Genomic DNA, 23,411 nt, shown 5'->3' with positions numbered 1-23,411 from the left:
CAGGTGGATCTCTGTGAGTTCGAGACCAGCCTGGTCTACAAGAGCTAGTTCCAGGACAGGCTCCAAAACCACAGAGAAACCCTGTCTCAAAAAAGCAAAACAAAAAACAAACAAACAAACAAAAAAAACAACAACAACAGCCAACCCTGCCGGAGCAGACCACAACCATGTAGGACTCTATCTAGGCTGCCTGTGGGCCCTGCCCAGGAGAGAACCATGGGCAAGCGGGTCAGGATGGACATATAAGAAGCTGGTTAGGTTACTGCGAACACCCAACAATGAAGGTCAGCACCGGAGCCTTAAAAACAAACAGCCACAGCTGGCTCCATTTGACTGCAGTTCCTCTTCAGGTGACAAAGTGGGAAAAAATGTCATTTCTCACTTCAACTAAACGAAAGAGTCACACACGTCCTCCTCTTGCAGGCTCATTAGGCTTTCAGGTAGCCTTGGAACAGCATCAGAGACCAGCCCACTGGCAGGTGCCTCCCCTCCCCCATCACCAAGGGAAGGCTCCGCTGAAGTAAACAGATGATTCAGGGATTGCTGTGCCCCTTCACAGTCCATTACCCATAATTAGAGAAACGGGGGCTGGATAATGGATAATTTACATTAACTGCGTGTTTGCTTAACCAAGATTAGAAAAGGAAATCCTGCAAGTTTCATATAGCACAGCGGTGCTTCACGGATCCAGTCCCGCCCACCTGTTAGTTTACAGAAGACAGTTCTACGGTGTAAAGTGAGTCTCGTGGGCAGCGAGGTTCCCTCCCTTGTACCCTCATGCCTTGAGAAGGTCCACTTTATCACCTACCAGCTTGGGTGACACTGGGGGCTACCTGAGGGAGGAGGAAGGAGGTATGGACAGTAGAAGATTCCGCCTGGGATCCACCTTGTCAGGGAGGGACAAGCAGAAAGCAGCCACTGCTCTCTTACCCCAGATAAACATCTGCGGTAATTTATCTCCTCCCACACAGAAAACAGTTTCCATTATATACGGCCCGGATACAAAGTGGAATAATCTATGCACACGGGAAGGTGAGAGGCGAGGAAGGAAAGGGGAGGAAACAGAAGTCAGTCCTCAGTAGGCACGGCTCTGGAAGGCAAATTGGACCTGAGCTGATTTTTCTAAATGATGGACGCCCAACTGCGCGATGCGTTTTAACACACCTGAAGGGTGGCACCCACAAGAAGCCTCTGATGTTGCTTGACCTGCCCTTCGGTCTTCATGAGGGCCCGCTGTTAATTCAACTATCTTCCGATCCAGTTCCCGTCTCCACGGCAGCAAAACTGACTTCAATGGATAAGTGCCTTCTAGTTGTCTACAGACTTGGTCAAGCATCAAAAACTGTGACACATGGTGCCGACGTAAAAGCAGGCAAAATAAGAGGACAGGCAGGTAGAGTGGAAAGCCAGTGGGGATACTGAGACCATATTTGGGGGTAGGTGGAAAATATCCTCTTGCTTTTTTAAATACAGAGATGAAATTGTTACAGGTTTTTTTTTTCTTTGTAGGACAGTGGTGATGGTTTCTAAAAATAGTCGTGCGTGCGTGTGTGTGTGTGTGTGTGTGTGTGTGTGTGTGTGTGTGTGTGTGTGAAGAGAGAAAGAGAGATAGGAGAATCAGAAAAAAACCTTTCAGGAGCTGGTTCTCTCCTTCCACCTTGTTTTTGAGGCAGGGTCTCTCTTGTTTCTATAGATAGCATAGAGTTCAAATGGAGCTGCTCTATAACAGGGACAACACGTCTACTAGATACCACAAACTACTTAAAAAGCCCAGTACCAGGTATAGGATACCTTTTTTGAGAGCTATAGGACCCCTCAAACATTATAGGCTATTATTGCCAGACTTCTTTGTTACCCTCCAGAATTGTTACCCTCCCTAAAGACACAGAGAACACAGAGAAATCCAGCGGGTACTGACCTAGAAGTCGGTCTCCCTACTGGGACTGAAAAGGAAACAACAGTTGTGAACCTTGAAGTTACAGCTGTCCTGGCACGATATGGAACAGAGGAATGATTATAAGAATAACCAATCACTTTCTGATTGGACTTAAGGCTCACTCCTCATGACTTGGCACTGTTAACTGGACCAAAAACCCATGGTTGCCTAAGTCATCCATAAGAACCTACTACTCTTATTTTGCTAAGTGGACACAGTAATAAACTGCATCCGAAGTTATTACCCAACAACTGTAGATTTGCAGTGGCTGGTGATTAATACAGAGACCCACAACTAGTCAACATGCACAGAATAAGGGACTCTGGAGTGTTCAAATCTAAATGGGTCCTCTATATCCCAGGCCCTGGCGACAAGGTTCAGAGTCACTGTGGAAAGACGAGGCGGAAAAGCTGTAGAAGCAGAGGCAGTGGACACCTGTAGTAAAGGTAATCGCCTGGCTTGACAAGGTTGCTGCACACACTAAGTCACAACTGTGACCGACCGCAGCTCAAGACTCGCACAGGATCAAGCCAGCTGAAATTCCAACACGGACCGGTTCCTGACACCCTATTCGTAGTTAAGGAGCTGTTGGCAAAGCATGGACACTGGTGGAATGAGAGTGTTCTCCAGGGATGTGATCCTGGAGAGGGTGCAGATGCTCTGTCTAGGAGGCGATCCTGCGCCCGTGCCCATACACGCAGCACTAAGTGGACTCAGTGCGCTCAACTGAGCACACGGAGACGGGAGGGGAAGTGGTGGGCAGAATAGGTGAGGAGTTTGATCAAAACACATCATATGCATTATGGAATTCTCAAAACTAAAACTAAAAACAAAAAAAAAATAATCTTTTAGCCAATACAATTTTTTCATTATTTTTACCTTAAAAGCTTTTAACTTCTGAATTTAGGGCTAAAACAGCATTCTTCCTGGTAACAAAACAAAAACCAAACCAAACCAAACCAAAATCCAATAGCCCTAATGTTAGACTAAAGATACAGCCCACAGGAAGGAGGAACAACGCTCTGCTTAGTCAAGTGTGGTGGCACATGCCTTTAGTCCCAGCACTTGAGAAGAAGAAACAGTGCATCCTTTCAGTTCAAGGACAGCTTGGTGAGTTCTAGGCCAGGAACTGGGGACTACCTAGTGAAACACTGTCTCAAAAGCCAACCACCAAACAACAACAAAGCACCAATCACACATAAGGGTATTCATATCAAAGATATATACAGAATTTCAAATAATGAAACATCAAGACAAAAATCATCCAATTGATACTGGAAGAAGGAATGAAGAAAGAAAAGGAAAGGAAGGGAGAGAGAGAAGAGAGACAGAGACAGACAGACAGACAGACAGACAGACATTGAATAACACCCCTGCCCTCGCCATCATCTTTTCCATATCAAAGTCCAAGTGAAGATCATGGAGCTGAGAACTGAGCCTGGGCACAGCTGGTGGAGACTCCCCACTGAAGCTCGCCAGCATCTTCCTACAAACACCAGTAGGGATGAAGACCAAGGGAAAACCCTTCCAGGCTGTTGGACAGAATCTTAGCTGAAGTTTCTATCACTGTGGAGAGACCATGACCACAGCAACTCTTATAAAAAGAAAATGTTTAATTGGAGCTGGCTCACAGTTCAGGATCAGTCCATGACTGTCATGGTAGGAAGCATGGTGGCACGCAGGTCGACACGTGCTGGAGAGGTAATTGAGAGTTCTACATCTCGATCCACAGGCAGCAGGAAGAGAGGACTGCACCAGGCTTGGCTTGAACATCTGAGACCTCAAATCCCACCCCCCAGCAACACACTTCCTCCAACAAGGCCACGCCTCCTAATAGCCACTACCTATGGGGGCCATTTTTATTCAAACCTCTGCAAATGGGCAGACCACCCTCTACAGCCAGCCAACACTGCCAGATCATGGTCCAGCCCTAGAAAGCTGAAAGCAGGCCCCCAGTGAACAGCTTCCTTTCATGAATTGCCTTGGTCACAGTGTCTCTTCAGAGATAGAACAGTATCCAAATCAGCATCTGTCACATTTTCTGGATTCTTCTTTCAGCTTCTGTTCTGCTCTCACTCCCCTTGAATGTCAACTGTCTCCTTCCTTCCTCCCTTTCTCTCTTCCTTCCCTTCGGTGCTAAGAACCTCGCTAAGAGCACTAGGTTGAACTACCCCAGCTGCGGTCCTCCCCCTCAGTCATCCATCTGCTCAGCCTTGGCACTCCAGTCTGAGTCTGGGTAGCTCAGAGAATCCATTTGGAGTCGCCCTTCTCCCAAGCGCGGGCAGTCCTGCACGGCTACTCTCTAGTCCTCGCTTTAGCTCTCTACAGAGCGGTATTTGTTCACAGAAATGAAATTATGGAAGTATGCAGAGCACACACTGAGAGTCTTGTAGGCGACAGTGAACAGAACCCTAGACAAACTCAGGACCCTCCAAAGCCCAGCCCACTCCACACAGTTTCGTTCCTTTGTACTCGATCTGGCAGAGACGGGAGACACTAGCGAAAAGGTCAGGAGGTTAAAGAGACAGTGACAGACAGCAAGGGAAAGAAATGCCAGATGAACCAGGGTATACGGCTCTTCCCATCACCCCTCCCAATCCCACCCCCTTCTTCAAAGTGTCATCCTCTGTCAAATAAAACAGAAAACAACACAGGAAGGATTCTCTTCAAAACCACAAGCCCCAAGGGCCTGCCCTTCCTAATGGTAGGAGACACTGCATCAGATAACAGCTTTCCAGAGCCGGGTAAGAGGCAGCCAAGACCTGGCACTGTGGAGACGTTTCCCTGCAAGTCTTCAATGGGAAGACAAGGTAACTGGGGAGACAAAAGGCTTCAAAGGCATCTCAGCAATGGACCAGAGGCAAACCCAGTGCGATTCTGTAGTGCTGTTGTTGGTGTAAGCAGCGAGCATTCAACAAGAAGCTACTAGGGCACCTCATGGGAAAAGAACTGCCCGATGGCCACACTTGCCAGGCACACTGCAGAGTCCCCTGAAGAGTGAAGAGCACTTGGCTTTTATTCCTGTATCAACAACAGGGCTCTGATTCAAGACTACTACAGACAGCAAAATCCCTACCTACTACAGTGCTTTACATAAAAGAGCACAGTCCATACACATAGCTCGTGCACATCAACTGCAGACTTACCAGAGCTGATACAATCTAAACGATATATATATTTCAGGCATATAAGGTATAAGGTTCAGGGCATAATGACGACGAAAACACATGCTTGGCGAACACACTATTTTCCTCGTAGTATTTTTGATGATGCTGACTGAATCTGCAGATGCCTGGCCCATGCATGCAGAGAACCAAGCGCTTTTCCTTCCTACAATAAACCATCACAGGGGCCTTTAAAACAATATTCCAGGTTATTGTTTCTGGTGCTGACAACAGTCTTCCAATTTTCAGTCATGCCTGAATTCTCCTGGGGCTGCTTTTGAGCCACTCAGAGGATTCAGCAGGACCCCAATCTAGCTACCTAAAAACTACACCCATGTCAGTACCCCCAAAGGCTTCTGTCAGAATGCTTAGCCCCCAGTTAGTGGAACTGTTTGGGAAGGATTAGGAGGTGTGGCCTTGTTGGAGGAGTGCATCCCTGGGGGTAGACTCAAAAGTTTATGCCAGGCCCTGTCTCTGCTGCCTGTGGATTAGGATGTAAAGCTCTCAGGTTCCTGGTCCAGCTTGTCTGGTTCCCACCACAACGATCATGGTCCAGCCCTAGAAAGCAGAAAGCAGGCCCCCAGTGAACGGCTTCCTTTCATGAATTGCCTTGGTCACAGGGTCTCTTCAGAGATAGAACAGTATCCAAATCAGCATCTGTCACATTTTCTGGATTCTTCTTTCAGCTCTGTTCTCATAATCCTCCTCTCAGATGGCTAGGAAGCACAGTTCAGAGGCAGGCTTGGCCCCAAGAGATCTTACTCTAGTAGTTCAGAATCTGAAAGTCATTCTATGTTGCGAACTGGCTAGGAAAGTCTGAAAGTCAAGGACAATCACATCTGGAGCAAGTTAGCACAGTGGCATCGAAGAGCGTCTCAAAGGTAGGCGTTCTTTCAAAGGCTTAGAGCCAGACCTTAGACCATGATACAGATTATATCCCCTGATACAGACCATGCTAGTTTCCTACTGTTGAGGCAAAATGTCTGAAGCCAGGCTTCCTTTGGCTCAGTTTCAGTCCATGGCTACTTGGCCCAGTTGCCTTTGGGCCTATGATGGAGCAGAACAGCATGGTGGGAAACATGAGACAGAGGAAAGTAGTCAGCTGATGGTGTCTGTAAAGAAAGGGAGACAGAGGAAAGGGCTATGATCCAAGACACCGTTACGGGGGAAGCCTCCCAATGATGTCACTGCCTTTCACTAAGCCCTACCTCCTGCTCCCTCCACATTCCTCCAGCCATAAGTAGACAACCAAGCTTTCAACACTCAAGGCGTGCCAGATTCCAGTTCTACAAGTCAGAGTCGCACAAAGACCCTAAGACTTGATGATGCAGGTACTGTGAAACTGACAAGAAGCTAGAGCTTTAAAAACACCAAGAGAAACAGGTCTAGTGCCTAATCCAATAAGCAGTACTCCCGACAGAAGGAAAAGCAAAGAACAAAGTCAACTTTGGTCCCTCTGTCTAGAAAAATAATCTTTAGATTCTCAGATGTAGACTATACATAGGTAAAAGTAGGCTTTGCAAGTGCAACCCTAAATGGGAAGGGGAACACGCACACACACAACGGGGGGGCACAAGTATGGAAGCTGGCTTCCCCAAACACGCTGAAACTCAAAAACTTCAGTTAATAAGGATGGAAAGATCTCACTTGGTGAGCAATTGTGAATAGAATCCTGGAGCCAGGTCTGCCCACTTCTGATTCCCACCCCCCACTAACAAGGGTCTCTATTACTGGTAGGCGAGGATGGCTGTCTTGGAGGGGACTTGGGACTTCCGGTGAGTGTATGCAAGCACTTGGCAGGTGGGAGAGTAGACATCACCAGCAGCCAGCAAGGGTCAAAGTCACAGCAAGAACAGCTGCCCAGGTCTCCTTCCATGAGGTAAGACCAGTACTTCATCGGTGGACATTCATCTATGGATCATGTCACCAGCCTAAGGCTCAGAGTCAAAGGTCTATCTTGTTTTGAAGGACATCTGCATCTGAATGCTGCTGCGGTCACCACAGGCGTCACTTCATCAGCCGATCTAGTAATCTTAGATGGCCTGCTAGGGACACAGTCGCTGTGTGTCATAGTTTTGGAAGGTCAGCAGGAGCAGTCACCAGGTACTGGGCAATCACTTAACTGTACCCTGGCGAAACCACATAGTGCCAACACTGCAATCCAGATACATTCTAAAAGGGGATATGACAAACGGATCATCAGGCTCCAATGATGCTCAATCTGTGGGTCACAACCCCTTTGGGGGAGTGAATGACCCTTTCATAAGGATTGCCTGAGGCCATCAGAAAACACCAATATTTACATTACAATTCCTAACAGTAGCAAGATCACAGTTATGAAGTAGCAACAAAAATAATTCTCTGGTTGGCGGTGACAACATGAGGAATTAAAGGGTCACAGTATCAGGAACGCTGAGAACCACTGGTCTAGAAAGATCAAATTGGGTGGTGAAAAATTAAAGAATTTAGATACAGGCAAGCAAGTGGCCCAGCATTTAGAAGACAGAGGAAGGATTACAGGTTGAAAGTTAGCCTGTCTCAATGAATGAATGTTCAATCAATCAATCAATCATACACAGTCTATTCTGAAAGACTGGGCAGCCAGACGTGACTATACACACCCTAGAAGGGGCCTGGAAGTTTATGGGAGAGGACAGCCATGATCTGAACATTAAATGAAAGTTTTACAGGAGAGAGAGCCAATTTATTCTGAGGCACATGGAGGTTAGACCCAGGATAAATAAACAGAAATCCCAAGGAAATGACCTAGAAGCCAAATGGAAAAATACCTTATTAGTACCAGCGAAGTGTAAGCAGGAAACCTACTTGCAAGAAAGGCAGCTGGAGAAGATTCTGATAAAGGGCTTCCTTGTCAATTTGAGAGACCTAAGGAGATCTTGCTGACACAAGGTCCCAGCCGAAGTTGCAGTGGATGAAAACCAGCCTACTTCTCAAGTTTGCATTTCCATGACTGGAGCACGCATGCATCCCCACAGCAGCACCCGCTGCAGTCAGCTCTTTGCTGCTGCCTAGATTCGGGACTGTGGCTGCCTCCAAAACCTTTGAGCCCACACACGGGCGGCCTTGAAATCCATGTGGTCTGTGTTGGCTACAGCGCCTTCTGCAGCTCTGGGGTGTGTATGTATTCACTCCGCACGGGATAACTTCAAGTTTGCCACAGAGGATGCAACTCAAGGTCTACTGTGATTTGAGGAATTCACAAAACCCACTTCACCATGAATCCCCAGAGCAGAGCAACCCGAAGCTCCTTGGTACTGACCTCGGAAGTCCTCCTCCGGGGTGAGCATCCCATCACCCATGAGTTATCATGAGCCACGTGGCTCCCTATCCACTACTGAGGTGGACGATCAGCACAGGTAGGAGGCAACCGTCAGCAATAAATGCAGGCTGCAGGTGGCTAGGGAACCCCACAAATGTCTAAGGACAGGTAGGAGGCAACCATCAGCAATAAAGGCAGGCTGCAGGCTGGCTACAGAACCCCACAAATGTCTTACATGGGCAGAAAAAGCACAGCCTTCTCCCACCATGAAAATTAGAGGACATGAAGTTTCCACTCACTAACAGGACGGAACTTCCCATTTCCCCCTTAACAAAAAGCTCCCCTGTGCCTCATGAAATGGCATAGGAAGTGACCTGAGGGAGGGAAGTCCTGAGTGAGCATGTGCTGTTGACGTGAGCGTGGCCAAGTGAGGCTCAGGAGCAAAAGCCCTTTTCCAGTCTGGAGTGCAAATATTGATAGCGTTTACAGAGAATATCCACCACGGCTCCCTTGTGCCACGTTTACAGCCTGAGGACAGGTCCCCCGCAGAGGCACTCCTACCAAGATCAGCTAAATCTGTCTCTTTGCTCAGCTATATTTAATAATCATGGCTCCCTTTTTAATCTTCATATAATAACCCCGCTTTCCTGATCAGCTGTATGCAAAACCCCACCTCTATTTGACTGCATATAATGAACACACTGAACTTCCAGGAGGATGCTGTGGTTTCTCCAGAGAGCCCAGTCGGTCCCATCCTGGCTTTCCTGTACGTGTGTCTATTCTTCCTTCATTCCCTCATTGTCCCTAATCCCCAGACCCAAGGACTTGGTAGGACCCTAAGTTAAAAGCTTGTGATGTGGGATTCCCCTCTGTATGCTGTGAATACAATTGGTTAATAAAGGACTGCTTTGAACCTATAGCAGGGCAGAACTTAGCTAGGTGGGAAAAACTAAACTGAATGCTGGGAGAAAGAAGGGCAGAGTCAGGGAGAAGCCATGGAGCCTCTGCTGGAGACAGACATGCTGAAACTTTGCTGGTAGGCTAAGACCTCATGGTGATGCACAGATTAATGGAGATGGGTTAAATTAAAATGTAAGAGTTAGCCAATAAGAAGCTAGAGCTAATGGGCCAAGCAATAATTTAATTAATACAGTGTCTGAGTGGTTATTTTGGGGCTGAGCAGCCAGGAACAAAACAAGTGGTCTCTCCTTCAACAAGCTTGAGTTCATTTTTCTTTTAATTTGATATTATGAAAAATGATAAACTTGGGGGTTAGGGTCACATACCTGCATACCACCACAACCTACACAAATGTTACTGAAGACAGGTTAGACGCACATTGAAGTTCAAGCTTCTCATTCACCATGACAAAAAAAGGAGATAATTAGTTACAAGACTCTGTTTCTTCATTCACTCACTCTGTCTCTCACACACACACACACACACACAAATAAATAAATAAAACTTGAACACAGCTTCCTCTTTCCAGCTAGGACCTGGTTATGAGGCTCCAAGGTAAAGCGATTACAGTAACAACAACTCACACTGTATGTGACTGTCACAGAGTTTGAATACACCAAGAGGAACAACGTCAGTCCTCGTGAATTGTGATGTTGGTCATTGTTCTGCCGCAGCACAAAGGTCTCCCAGAGGTGATCTGACAGACACACACGCACAAAACCCAAAACGGAAACCCAACTTCCCATCCGCTCCAGGCCAAGGGCCAAGGGAATGGGTGGAGGGAACAAGTGCCCCGGCAGCAAAGGGTCCAGCGGAACTCAGCCGAGACAAGCAGAGGAACACAGTACATCACACACACACAGGCCAAGCCACCTTCACTCCCTGTGACCTATGCGACCAGCTCAGGAGCTCCAGGCCAGGCCAGGGCCAAAGCGACACCCCATTCTACATAAGAGCAATACAACTGGCTCAAGAGATGTCCACGTCATCTGTTTTTAGGGTCCTCCACTCTCTTCCCACCTCTGCCAACCCTCAGCTCTACTCTCTTCCCCCAGCCTTTCCCTCACTGGCCCTTCAATGGGCACAGGCTCCCATCTCGACTGAAACAAGCAAACCTTTGAATAAACCTGATGCTGGCCTCAAGCACTGACCTGTTTCTCTTTCATGTCCGGCCAGATCTCTCCATTTCCTCTCCTGGTGCTCCCACCTCCTGGAAAAAAACGCTCCACTGAAGACAGTCTCTCAAAAGGTTAGCACTAAGGGCTCAGCAGCACAATCCAGGGCCTGTTTCCAGCCCTCCTCCTGCATGAGACCAGCCTTCCTGGACCTCCGACTCTCCTCCCCTGCATCTTGGCAAAGGCCCACCCTGGGGCTCCTGGCCCTGGCCTGCCCTCACCAGCCTCAGCACCTTTCCTCTGTGCCCCTTGAACGATGTTTTCTTCTGAGCTCCAGCCTGGGGCTGAAATGGGGACCGTCTGGAAACTGCAGGGGAATCTCCCCACGCACAACGCTTCCTCTACTGCAACCCTGAGGTCCTTACTGGCTCTCACTGCTCACGGCTGCTGAGAATCACCCCAAGTTCATTCACGAACATTGCAGGGACTCCCTGAATGTGTCCCTTCTTCTCCTATGCTCTGTTGGCGACTCCCACTCGGATAACGAAGACTGTTCACATTCAGCACCTGTCCCTTGGTATCCTCGGGGACTGGATCCAGGGCATTCCCTCCCCACCACAAACACCAAAACACCCAACGCTCAGGCCCCTTGTATGAAACGGTATTTTAAGTAGTCCATGCAAAGAACCTGTGCACATCCTCCCAAGACTCTTTATGTGTGTAGCACTGAAGATGGCGCCCGGGGCTTCCTTCCTGCCTACTAAGCAGGCACTCTACCACCAAGTTACAACTCCAGCCGCCTCCCCTCCATACTAAAATCATCTCTAGGTCACTGATATTACCTAACAGAAATGCAAATGCTCTGTAAATAGTTCCCATACTACACTGTGCAGAGAATGGGTGGGAAGGTCTGTGGACAGGTTCAGTACAGACACGAACATTTGGGGGGACAGTGTCAGTCCATGGTTGGCTGCCTCCACACGTGTGAGGCTCACAGCCACAGAGGGCCGACTGCACATCATCACAATTAATTAGCTGATAGCACTTGATACCATTTGACGGGCTCATTCTGATGCTGCCTAAGCTTCTTACTTTAAGAATGACTTACCAAGTAATGTCTATTGGAAGTGTCCTCACCCCTCCCCGCCGCCCCGGTCCCCATGTCTGGTAAGGTGAGCAGTGAAACAGGGAGTGGGGATGCTGGTGACTCGCCACACACTAGTGAAGAGATAAAGCATGTGGCCTAAGCCTCCTCAGGGCCACTTCCATAGTTGTCCTGGACTTGTCTGGCTGTCATTTCTGTTGAGATTTCTTTATCTAGATGTGGAGGGTCTGGGTGAGTGTGTGAGCACGTGTGATGGAGGAAGGTCATTGGTTAATTAAATAAAGAAGCTGCTTGCCCTGATAGGTTAAAACAGGTGGGAGGAGTAAACAGAACAGAACTCTGGGAGGAAGAGGAAGTGAGCTCAGAGACTCAACAGCTCTCCTCTCGGGGGCAGAGGCCTCAGAGAGACACGATGCTCCACTCTTGCGGGCAGAGGCGAGAGCTCTGCTCTCTGAGGCACACGCAATGAAGCTCCGACCCAGGATGGACGTAGGCTAGAATCTTCCTGGTAAGCGCACCTTGGGGTGCGACACACATGATTGGAAATGGGTTAGTCCAGGAGCGAGAGTTAGCCGAGAAAAGGGCTAAAGCTAAAGAGCCAAGCAGTGTTTAAATGAATACAGTTTGTGTGTTGTTATTTCGGGCATAAGCTAGCTGGGCAGGCGGCCGGGGTGCTGGGGACTCAGCCCCGCCACTCCTATTACTACACACGTGTGTACACCAGGTGCCCTCTTCCCTCACTCCCCACCTATCCGTCTGGGACAGGGTCTCTCTCTGAACCAGGGGCTCATGTTTTCTCTTAACAGGCTAGAAGCCAGCAAGCCCTCGAGATCTTCCTGTCCCCACCCTCCCCAGAACTAGGGTTACAGAAATGGATCATTACATGGGAACTAAGAGCTGGACTCTAATTCTTACGATTGTACAGTTTGCAAGCACTCTTAGCCGAGGAGCCATCTCTCCAGGCCCTGCTGCCTGGTGTTTTTGAGGCAGGGTCTCATGAAGCCCCGAACCTCCGACTGGCCTTAGAACTTACTATGTAGCTATAAATAGCCATGAATTCCTGATCCTCCCTTCTCTATCTTCCAAGTATTGACTTTCAGTTTATGAAAATAAATAAACAAAGTGGCATTCTTCCTGTTTCACACCATAAACTGATTTTAAAAACGAACAACTTCTGAATATGTAATATCCACTTAAATATTGGGTCCAGAGCTCTGTACTTTCCCACACAAGCGTCTTCAAGGAATATCTGCTAGTACGGAAGTAGAAAGCAAATCATGGAAATCCACACAAAGACCACAGTTCAGTGTGTGGAGTATGAGTGACAGTCGGGGTGACTGGAGACGAGGGTGAGGATACAGGGTTCTTTCAGGGCTTTGCTCTGACGTCCTGGCACGGTTCCCGTTCTTCACAATTATGTCATTCACCACACAAAGATTAAAGAGTTGGAGAGGCTCTCATAAGCAAGGAAGAAAGCAGAGATGACCTATCCAAAGACTTGAGTGTCAAGCAGGAATCTGGACCCAGGCCTGCCCAGAGTCTAAGCCTTTTTTACGTCCATTCATCTACTCCATCCAGTTCATGGCTAGTTCATCCAAACGCAGCGAGAGAAGACGGTGGAGATGGCCCGGACTCCCGAGCGACTGAGAAGAGCAGAGCCAAGAGGACCTGCTTGGGCCCAGGAGTTAAGAGATTAACCCAGGCAACACTGGAAGAGCCCCTCCATCTGGGGGGTGAGGGGAGGCAGCCACTATCCCTGTCCCCCTGCATCACCTTATCACACGGATACACTAGAACCTGCTGCCAGCTCGGAGCCCTGCTTCCAACAGCCAGGAGACTCGGCAGTCTCAGGGGAGTGGTGCCAGCACGGTTCACAAGTTCATAAGAAGATACACAGCAAAGATAGCTCAGACAAACGACTACTCTACTGGCCTCTCCAGAAAATAGCCTCTTGCCACAGGTGTTTGGGAAGGTAGAAGAAAATCAACTCCAGGATAATATCTAAAAGTGAATCACTGGTCACTAAAAAGAAGGAAAAAAAAAAGGCAAAGAGATGGAGCTAGGAGAGGAAGAACACTAGAGACGAAAATCTCACTGGCAAGATGAAATGTCTAGGTGTATCTGATCAGGGTGAGGTCATGGGGGTTCCTAATACTCAGCATTCAGGTTCTCTGCAGAAACCTGAAGCAAATGCCCAGGCTCAGAACAGCCTGACGATGCAGTTTTGCTACTAAGGGCCATAGACTTCAACAAGCTCCCAGGACGAGGGTCGTGTACATACAATTTCTATGAATGATGGAAAGTATAACGTGACCGCTGTAGCTTTTCTTTTAGGGGAATGTGAATATATGTGTAGGACACAGGGGACATCTAGGGGATCCATTCCTCAAGTACCGTCTACCCCCCGAGACAGGGTCCCTTACTGTCCTGGGACTTGCTGAGTAGGATGCCTGTCTCGGCCTCCCCAGTGCTGGGATTACAACCACACGCTACCATACCCAGCTGTTTCTTTTTGTCCCCCGTGGCTTCTTGGGAATCAGACTTAGATGCAAAGGCAAACACTTTACCAAGTGAATTATTTCCCTACCCGCCTTTTAAGACAAGTTTTCTCATGTGCCTCGAGCCGTCTTCAAACTAACCATATAGCCAAGGATGGCTTTGAACTCTTGATCTTCCTGCCTGCACCACCCAAGTGCCAGGATTACGGGCTCCTGTGACCATGCTGGGCTTATAGAGTGCTATGATTGAACCCGGGGCTTTGTGGATGCTACGCAAGCAGCCTACCAGCTGAGCTGCAGCCTCTGGCTCGCTGCTGCTTTTTAAATAGAAGCATATGTCTGAATTAACCAGCAGTAAGAGAGACTCGCTACACATGGTACTAATTATTTTTTCTCAGATTCCCTCCCACATGAAGCAGAAAAGAGGGAGAAAAGCGAAATGACGAAGCTCATACCCTCCCCACGGGGCTGAGCCTGTAAGTAGCAAGGAAGGCTGGGAAGCTGGGATTACAGAGAAAAGACAGACAGACCAGAGAGGAAGAGGAAAAAAGGGGGCCTCTTTCTGCCACATTCTTGATCCCAGTTCTCTGGCTTTGCCATTGCAGGATCCTCCGCCCAGGGGGCACACCCACTCCCTGCACTTCCCAGTTCCTGCTCAGAAGGCAGATAGATACAGAGAAACCAGGCCAGAAAGGCGCAGAGGACCCAGGACTTCGAGGGGGCGGGGCGTGGGGGAGAAAGAGGCATCACCCAGGATGCTACAGGAGTTCTGGACAAGGATGCAGACACCCCAGCACATTCCCTATGAGAAAGGAAACGGAGTAAAGATGCTTGGTGACCTGGTCCTGTCCTGTCCGAAGCCTCAAGTACAAGTGAAAGCTCAGCTTCTGGAGACGGTATCAACATCTGCAGGACAAACACAGCTCAGAAGCCAGAAATGAACCAAACCGGCCAACAAAATACTTGCCCAGTCAGCGAACTCAACACCATCTATGCTGTGTGGGCTTTGGGCTAATTCCGAACACTTGACGTGAATGATCGAGGTCAGATATCTCCCAGAAATCTTGTAAAGCCGAGTATTGCATCTTCTCTGCACAGGTGATACATAAACAAGTTAAATCACCTGCCCAAAGTCCATAGTGAATCTCAAAGACACTGGATTCAAACCCAGGGTACCCATTCCTCACTGCCAGGAACCGAAGATGACATTGCCAGGAGGCCTTTCAGTGTTCAAAAATGTTGTGTGTTTAGAAAACTTGCCAAAGATGTTTATATTGCTTACTATAAAGACTAGATGTGAGTCCCCACAAACAACCTGACGTACACCCCCTTTCCAGAAATGCTTACCAAAAGGATGGAGGGCACAAGACAGGCATCAACAGTTCAGAGCCACACAATATACGGTTAATGGCAAGAAGAACATGGGACCTGCCCCCACGCTGAGGACAAGCTCCACACGGCTATCTTCTCATCATCATGAGAAGGAAGTTAAGACGCCTACAGTGATGGTGAAACAAGCCAAACAAAACCATGCAACTGTGCTTCACAAGGGGACAATATAGTCACAAACAGTATTAGCCATCTAAGCCATGGTGTACACGGGACGGGGTACAGAAGGAAAAAAAGCTCATCCCATCAAAACACCCCCATACACATGAAAGAAAGAAAGAAAGGAAGGAAGGAAGGAAGGAAGGAAGGAAGGAAGGAAGGAAGGAAGGAAGGAAGGAAGGAAAACCTCATGAATCTTCCTGTCCTAATCTGGAAGGGAGACAGTCAGAGGAAACACACACGCACACACATACATGCATACACACACGCGCACGCCGTGCACACCCCTCTAGTTACTGGACATACCGACAATGTTTTCACTGTTCAGCCTGTATCTGAAATCTGAAGCTGCAGGCTAACAATATAACGCTCTCAGACTGTGAAAGGCCACAGGACAGTAAGCGTGAAAAGACCGTGATCCAGAGGTGTGGATCACGGTCCTTTCAAAGTGTATCTTCTTGGTTTTGGTTGACATGAGGGGAAGGGGTAAGGGAAAGAAAAGTGAGCTAGCAGACAAACCTCAATAATTAGTCCCTCCCAGCAGCATAGACGGCCACCCTGTCTCACGTCAGAACAGGCTTTCCAGAGGGGATCTCTACCATTTCAGTCTAACTGGAAGTCCATGAAAGAGTTTTCCCAAATCAGCAACAAGATGGAATTATTGTAGGGTTAAGTTTTCAAGGTGCTATTAATGCTAGAGCAAGTTATTTTACGAAACAACACAAGGCCAGTGTTAGAACACACTTCTTTATAAAGATCCAGCACTTGAGAGGCAGAAGCAGGTGAGACTGATCTTTGAGAGTTCGAGGCCATCCTAATCTACACAACAGCCAGTTCCAGGGCTACATAGTCAGACCCTGTCTCAACCACAACCAAACAAAACCATCTAAGCCCTTCCAAAACGTCAGACCTGCCAACGGAATTCTCTTACAGGGGTGACTACTTAGCAGATTGATTTTCAGCTGTTAGAGACAGCAAAATCTATTCCTGGTTGACAAATTAATTAAATCGATAAATATTTACTACAACTTCCAAGATAAGTTTGCATTTCTTATAATAAGGATTGTATATAGTTACACAGCATCTCTTATGTTCCAAACCACAACCTAATAAGGACCTTGAGATGCATCCCTGAATAAGACCTGGAATCTTTATCTCTAATGGGCAGAGAGAGGCAACACCAAGTATTTAATGAGAAACTGTCCAACTTCAGTACTTTAAAAAAAAAAAAAAAGGATAAACCCTGCCTCAGTGATTCTGGTATGCTGCCTTAAGTGATTTTATTATTTTTATTTATATATGTACTTATTTTGGAGGCAGGGTCTCACTACGTAGCCATGGCTGGCCACAAACTCACTAGAAATCTACCTGCCTCTACCTCCCAAGACCTGGGATTAAAGAGTGCACCACCAAGTCTGGCTTCAGTGATTTACGCTGGAGTCACCTGGGAAATACCCTGACTCAGGCCACTCGGAAACGCAGCTGTTTGCTTAGAGGGCATGGGGCAGACAGCTGAACGCCAGGATGTCATGGGTCCTGGCCCTCATTTTATGATAGGACTGTTTAATCTACTTTTAAGTGCCTTAAACTTTTAGTAATGTCTTCCAAAGTGGCGTTTAGCTGTTTGGGACTACTACTAAGTGACCAAAAAGACTCTCCAAGAAGCTAGTTTGCTCAAGCCAGCTTTCCAATGGGAACAGAAGGCTGTGAGAACACCCATTCCAATCACACGTTCCTATCTCATTCTCAACGCTCAGGCTCCACCTAGAAAACACTGTTGTAAGGCACTAGGGGTGGGGTACCAACCCTTTCCACTCCTATCCCTTTCCTCCACTACCCTGAGAGCTCTAAGGGCCCTGCAACATCTGCCCCAAGGGCCAGCTTTTACTGGCTCCAATATTTGTTTAGACCCAACTGTCAGGAAACGTTGCCCTTCCTCAGAGGGTCTGTTGGTCTTACTGTTTTCGCTTTCTTTTTTCCCTTTTAGTCTCAGAGAGCCTGCTCAACCTGAACAGCCACAGGATGGTTCCCCCTCCTTTCCTCAAGGGCCTAAGGGCAATCCTACTTCCAGAGCCAGTAAGGATTCTGGAGATCACAGTCACTGGTCCTTTTGTTGTTCCTTTCTTTCATTGTTATTTAAAGCCAGGCCAGAAATGCCGGGTGCATATCTATAATCCCAGCACTCAACTGGGAATAGGAGGGAGAGGTTCAAGATCATTCTTGGCTACACAGCGAATTCGAGATCAGCCTCAACTCCATGAGACCCTGTCTCAAAAAAGAAGAAACACGTGATCCACAATGCGGACTAAAGGGATCTTTTTTTTTTTTTTTAAATCCAGGCTTCCACATTTTCTTGCCCTAGTTTTTAAAATAAGTTTGCATGTTCTGCTATGTGTGGGCATCTCACAAAATAAAGGTTTAGTTTCAAAGATGCCGCCCTGGAATATTACCGATTCGAAGTATTTAAAATCAAAGATGCCTTCAATTCATTGGTGGGCTGCTTTCACCACTAAAATATAAGCTCCATGCTTTCTGATACAATCTGAGTTCTTAGAAGAGCAGGACAGACAATGGCAAGAAACAAAATAGCCGAACCTTCTATGTCATAAACCAGGACTCCAATAGACAGATGTCAAAGGACCTGCCCACATCAACCAAAACAGGAACTAGCCAAAGTGGGAGGAGGACCTAGAATCTACGTCTGCTGGACTCCAACTCCACTCCATGCTACCTACCAAGACATGAGATGGTAGTTTAAAAAAGAAAATGAACTGGAATTCTAGCTAAATCTTAAGAGTACTGGTTGCTCTTGCAGAGAAGCTGGGTTCAACCACCAGGATCTACTTGGTAGCTCACAGTCATCTGTAACTCCAGTTCTCAGGGATCCAAAACCCTCCTCTGGCCTCCAGAGGTACAAGGTGCACAGGCAGACCTGCGGATTAGACACCCATACACACAAAATAATAAACAAAATTCTGATATTTAATCAACACGTAAATTATACAATACATGGGGGGGGGGTTGTGGGAGAGAATGAAGATGCTATGTGAGAAGTTCAGGTTTCCATATGTCCACTCTTTATCCAACAGCCCTACTCTCCCAGTCAAAAGCCAACACCTCGTTCAGGCATGCAGACTCGGTTGCAAGGCCCGGACAGATGATGAATACCATGACAGAAATAATTACTATGTCAAGTAGTAACAGGTGGATGACCAAAATAGGGGTGGGCAGGGGCAGACAGCAGTGTCCTGAGGTTGAACATAACTAAGTACTTAGCTAAACTAAGACACCGATCCTTGGAATTCTTAGAATACTCTGAGTTTCTTCTGTGACCTTGGGCCAATCACACCCTTCCTGAGCCCAGCATCCTAATCAGAAAATGATGCTGGAATCCCAGTGGTCCTCCTCACCTCAGCCAACACCTCTGCTGCTGAGATCAAAAGGATTTATATGAAAGGGTCCTGTACGACAGCCCCGCATAAATAAAGGGGTTGTTTTTTTCAAATGGGCTTGATGTTTAATCCCAACAGCCTTTATAAATTTCCAAGGGTTCTAAAAAAAAAGAAAAAAGAAAAGAAAAGAAAAACCCCTGAGGATTTACTGTTTCCAACACTTACAGTAATAGCGATCCAGCCTGAGTTTCTGCACTTCCTGGGGTTATTGGCTCAGTTAGAACTACAAGGGAAGAGGCTATTATGCCAGTCAGCAAAAAGAAAACCAGCTTGGATACTAAGAACCAGGAAAAGCCAAGTCACTTGAAGGGCTGCCAACGTCACCAGGACCTCATTTACAATGCAAAGGTAAAGAGACTCAGTGGGCGCCAGAATCCCAGAGGGAATTAAAATTGTGCGCCGCCAAGCCGCGCCGGAGCACAAGCTACCCAGCTCTCACACGCCAACGCCCTCGGCTTCCTAAAGCTAAGGCTATAAACTTGGAAGGACCGCTATTTTGCAACGAGTCTTTCAATTGGTGAGTGCTGTCCTCCAAACAAACTTTTCGGCCTCTTTAGGGAAACTTTAATACAGACAAAACATTTTTAAAAAGGTTAAGATTTCAGTTTTAGAATACAGACGAAAATTAGCCCCTTGCTCCAAAGACTGTTTAGAATCTTCTAGATGAACTACAAAGGGGTGCGCTAGCTACAACAGCGGGAGAGAATAAACCACGCTCTTGCTAGCAGTCTGACAACGGTGTGTTTCATTACTTCTACGAGATTCCCTTCGCACCGCAGACACCCGCAGCTTCGGGGTGTCAACAGCCCTGACAATGCCAATGCATTCTACCAGGGGTGGGACAGCGCTGTGACAATCCTGACATGCTTCGGCTCCCGGGAGGTTAATGGGAATTAAACCACAGCAGCCCTCCTTTGTGGCGCTTTGGCCGGAACAGCAAAAAGGAGACAATGAGCGGTCTGTGCGCAGTTCCACGCGGATTGGCTGGTCCTCCCCCCCCCCCCGAAACCCCTGATGTCATGGACTTGGAATGCAGGCAGGGAGGAAGGAAAGAGAGGATTTGGGGAGGGGGACGCCTCTCATCTCTTTCCCAGACCAAAAGTCCGAGAGATAAACCCCGATGCATTCTTGAGATGAGTACTCGGAAAAGCAGGGTCGCCAGATTCCGATCACTCCAAAAATACAACCCGCCACAGCAAACAAACCCCCGAAACAAAAGCGACCCTGCCGAGAGATCGTGACAATTCAACGAGCTGCAAACTTCTCAGAATTACATTTCTAAGTCTCCCATCAATAGCTGAGCCGGCTCTCAGGCTGTGCGTTCAGGCTTTTGTCTGGGTTTCCCTCCCTCACCAGAGCCAATGGCACCGAGGCACCACCGACGGGCTCCCTTTCCGCCCGCAGGTCCCAGGGGTCGGCGGGACACTCAGCATCCCCTCCCTTGGAGAAGGAGAGGAACAATGAGGGGCCCGGTTTGGCCACGTAACAGCCCAACTTCGTTTGTGGGAGGAGGGGGCCAGGATGGGAGGAGGCGCAGGGTCCCACGGCAGCCCCGACCCAGGCGGATGGCGGGGGCGGCAACTCCCGGAGTCCCAGTCGCGAGGCCAGGCCCCGCCTAAGGGCCAAAGACCACTCTGGAGCGCCCTCTTCCCCGAGGGGCGCATCCTGCAGCCTTCGAGCGGGCCCCGCGGCGCTGCGGGACTCCAGGCGTCCGGGAACCCACCGGCCGCCAGGGCCGCGGCGCGGGAACAAAGCCAGGGCCAGCGCGTGCGAGCCGGCTTCGTGAGATGGGGAGCGCGCACCTCTCGGGCAGCCCCGACGTCTCTCCGCGGCAGCTCGCAGCCCTCCCTCCCAGAGGCAGACCGACCCCAGACCTCTCGCGCGCATACCTTGTTCTTGACCTCGGCGGAGAGCCCGTAGGAAGGGCCCTTGTTGAAGTGGGTCATGGCGGTTCCGACGACGGGAAGCGGCTGCGCTCGGGCTCGGGGGGTCTGTCGCCCTCGGTGTCCCTACTCCTCGTCCCAGCGGCGGCCGCGCGGGAGATGCTCGAGCTCGCTCCTCTGCGCGGCGCGAGAGACTCCGGGGCGCGGCTGGGGCAAGCGGGCGATGCTTCGAGGGTTCGGTCGGACTCGGGTCCCGCGGAGGCTTAGGGTCACTCTAGAGTGGGGCTGGCTGCCCGGCTCGCTGCCCGCTCCGCAGCTCCGCACGCTCTGCCCCCAGCCTGGTCCCCCCAGGCCTCCGGGGATTGGCCGGGAAGCCCGACCAATGGAGCGCCGCCTCCTCCCCCTCCCCGGCTCCAGGGCTTCGTGGCCAATGGCAGCGCGGCGGGCTCGCCGCTCCCTCCCGCGGGTCCCAGCCCCCGGCCCCGCCCTCACGCCACCGGGGACCTCAGCGCCCCTCCTCCCGGCTGGTCAGCGGGCTGCGGCCGCCCCGCCCCGGCGCCTGGGGGCTTCCCAGCCGCGGCGGTTCTCATCAACTCCCAGGCATCCGTGACGCTCCGTCGATGGAGGGGGACAGGAAGCTCCCAGAACTGGCCCTCCGCTAACCGGCCACTCCATCCGCCTCCTCCCGGATCACAGCGCGCCCCGATGCCGCGCTGAAAATCCCGGGAGCAGCCTCCGAGCCCACATGTCTGGCACAGGGAGGCCTGCAGCAACACCTGCCAGGTCCTGCCTCCCCACGCAGCTGCCGCACCTGTGTGGGTCTGACCTCTGTCTTGGTCAAGGCTCTTTGCCAAATTCCTGCTCACCCTGTCTACACTTTAAAAGGAGTGCGAAAGAAATTGGGGAAAGTGCCATGGCAAAGTCTTGGGGGCTTTTCAGATCCTTTTCTGGATTCGCACCGTTTGCCCTCTGCACGCGTCTTTACAGGGAGGAAGTTCAGCCAGTCCAAAAGTCTAGGTGGCTGTTGCCCTGTTTAGTTTTAGTTTGTTCCTTTATTTTTTACTTAGAGGACTGTCCTGAATCAGGAGTCTACCTGATTTTGTTTTCTTTTTAGTCAAAGATCTCTTTGAATCAGCACTCTGTATTCTTTCCTGTCCCCTTCGTTTCTTCTGATCTCAAAGGCAAACTGATAGAGGAAGGTGAGAACAGAACATTGGTCCTTGCCTCTGCTCCTGGGACTACACTGGACTGTATGTCTTCCAGAGGTTAACCCATTTACTTACCCAGAACTACGAGGTGGAATTCATGTCTGTTTTAGCGGCTCGAAGGCTGCAACTCAGATTCCTAATACGACCAGAGTCACCACCTCCACAGTGGAGCCTCATGCCTTGGCGTTCTGGAGCACACCCAGGACGGGTTTCACTCCTCTGAGTCCTAATATAAGGGTTTTATTTTCCCAAATACAAGCTGATGTTCCAGATGAGCCCACAGAACCAGGGATGGCTGCCTGAATCAAACGAGCCCAAATAGCCAAGTTGAACCTTTCTGGGATAGAAATAAGGAAATATGGCATGGTGTCCCAGCAATTCCAACACAAAAGTATTGCTGTGAGTTTGTGTTGGGGGTCAGCCTGAGCTATATAGAAAAGAAAAAGGCAGAAAATTTCTGTTAGCTGAAAGAATTTTTCATCAAATGTGTAAGGTACAGAGTGATGGGATAGGGATGGATCAAATAGGCAGAAACGTGAGATGACTTAGGATTTACCAGTTGCTTCTGAGGTCCTAAGACTAATTAGGGCATTCTTTCCACAGACAGATGATGCAACTGACCCAATATGATGATGGAACGAGTGGTTGGCCCTGTTTTTCCGGTCCTGTGATAGTGGCCCTGTGTCATCCAGCAGACCAAACCCATTTTTTAGAACCAGCACTTGAAACCTGGCAGCCAGATTTGAAGTAGAAATTACAGCCCCCCCCCCCCAGCTCTCCTGAAGAACCCCAAGCCTTGGGGCTTCTGTTTGGCTACAGTGGGTAACGAATTGTGGTCAATGCTATTTTGATCTCCTAAATCATCCTGGGTACAATGCTTGGGATTTTTTTTTTCCTTTTTGTCGCCCAGGGCATGGATCCTAGTGTTTAACAAGTTATCACTAAGGACTAACAGAGCTTCAAAGGTGTGTGATGTGAAAGGCACCGCCCAGGGACAGTGGCGGCAGTCACGGCTGTGGGCATTTAATGCTCTGGTCCCTCTGTGTGGCTTCGAAATGAACATTAGCGTTCCCTCCACTCTTATCCTCCCCAAAGTACATTTGTGTGGCTGTCCCACCAACACTTAGGGAAGTACTGTTGGTCCCAGCGGGTTCTGTCAGTGTGGCTGCGTTATTCTCCTTTAGCGCCCTGCCAGGGATAAGTAAAGCTGTGTCAGGACTGAAATGTGGAGGCAGGAATGGGAAGGCACCTTAGTCCCAGCA

The 23,411-nt window shown here is 49.1% G+C and overlaps 1 protein-coding gene across 1 annotated transcript in view; it reads right to left on the bottom strand.

Moving 5' to 3' along the window:
- The window catches only part of Cnn3 (calponin 3), a 31,111-nt gene extending 9,816 nt beyond the window's left edge, over positions 1–21,295 (bottom strand). Inside the window, exon 1 of the mRNA XM_005357206.3 lies at positions 20,948–21,295. Coding sequence (XP_005357263.1) covers positions 20,948–21,004 — 57 coding nt within the window. The 5' untranslated portion in view covers positions 21,005–21,295. The remainder of the gene's footprint in view (positions 1–20,947) is intronic.
- Positions 21,296–23,411: the final 2,116 nt, after the last annotated feature.

Source organism: Microtus ochrogaster, chromosome 21 (assembly GCF_000317375.1).
Source record: "Microtus ochrogaster isolate Prairie Vole_2 chromosome 21, MicOch1.0, whole genome shotgun sequence".
In the NCBI taxonomy this organism is placed as follows: Eukaryota; Metazoa; Chordata; class Mammalia; order Rodentia; family Cricetidae; genus Microtus; species Microtus ochrogaster.
The sequence above is the reverse complement of the archived record's forward strand: the minus strand, read 5'-3'. Positions and strand labels throughout refer to the sequence as shown.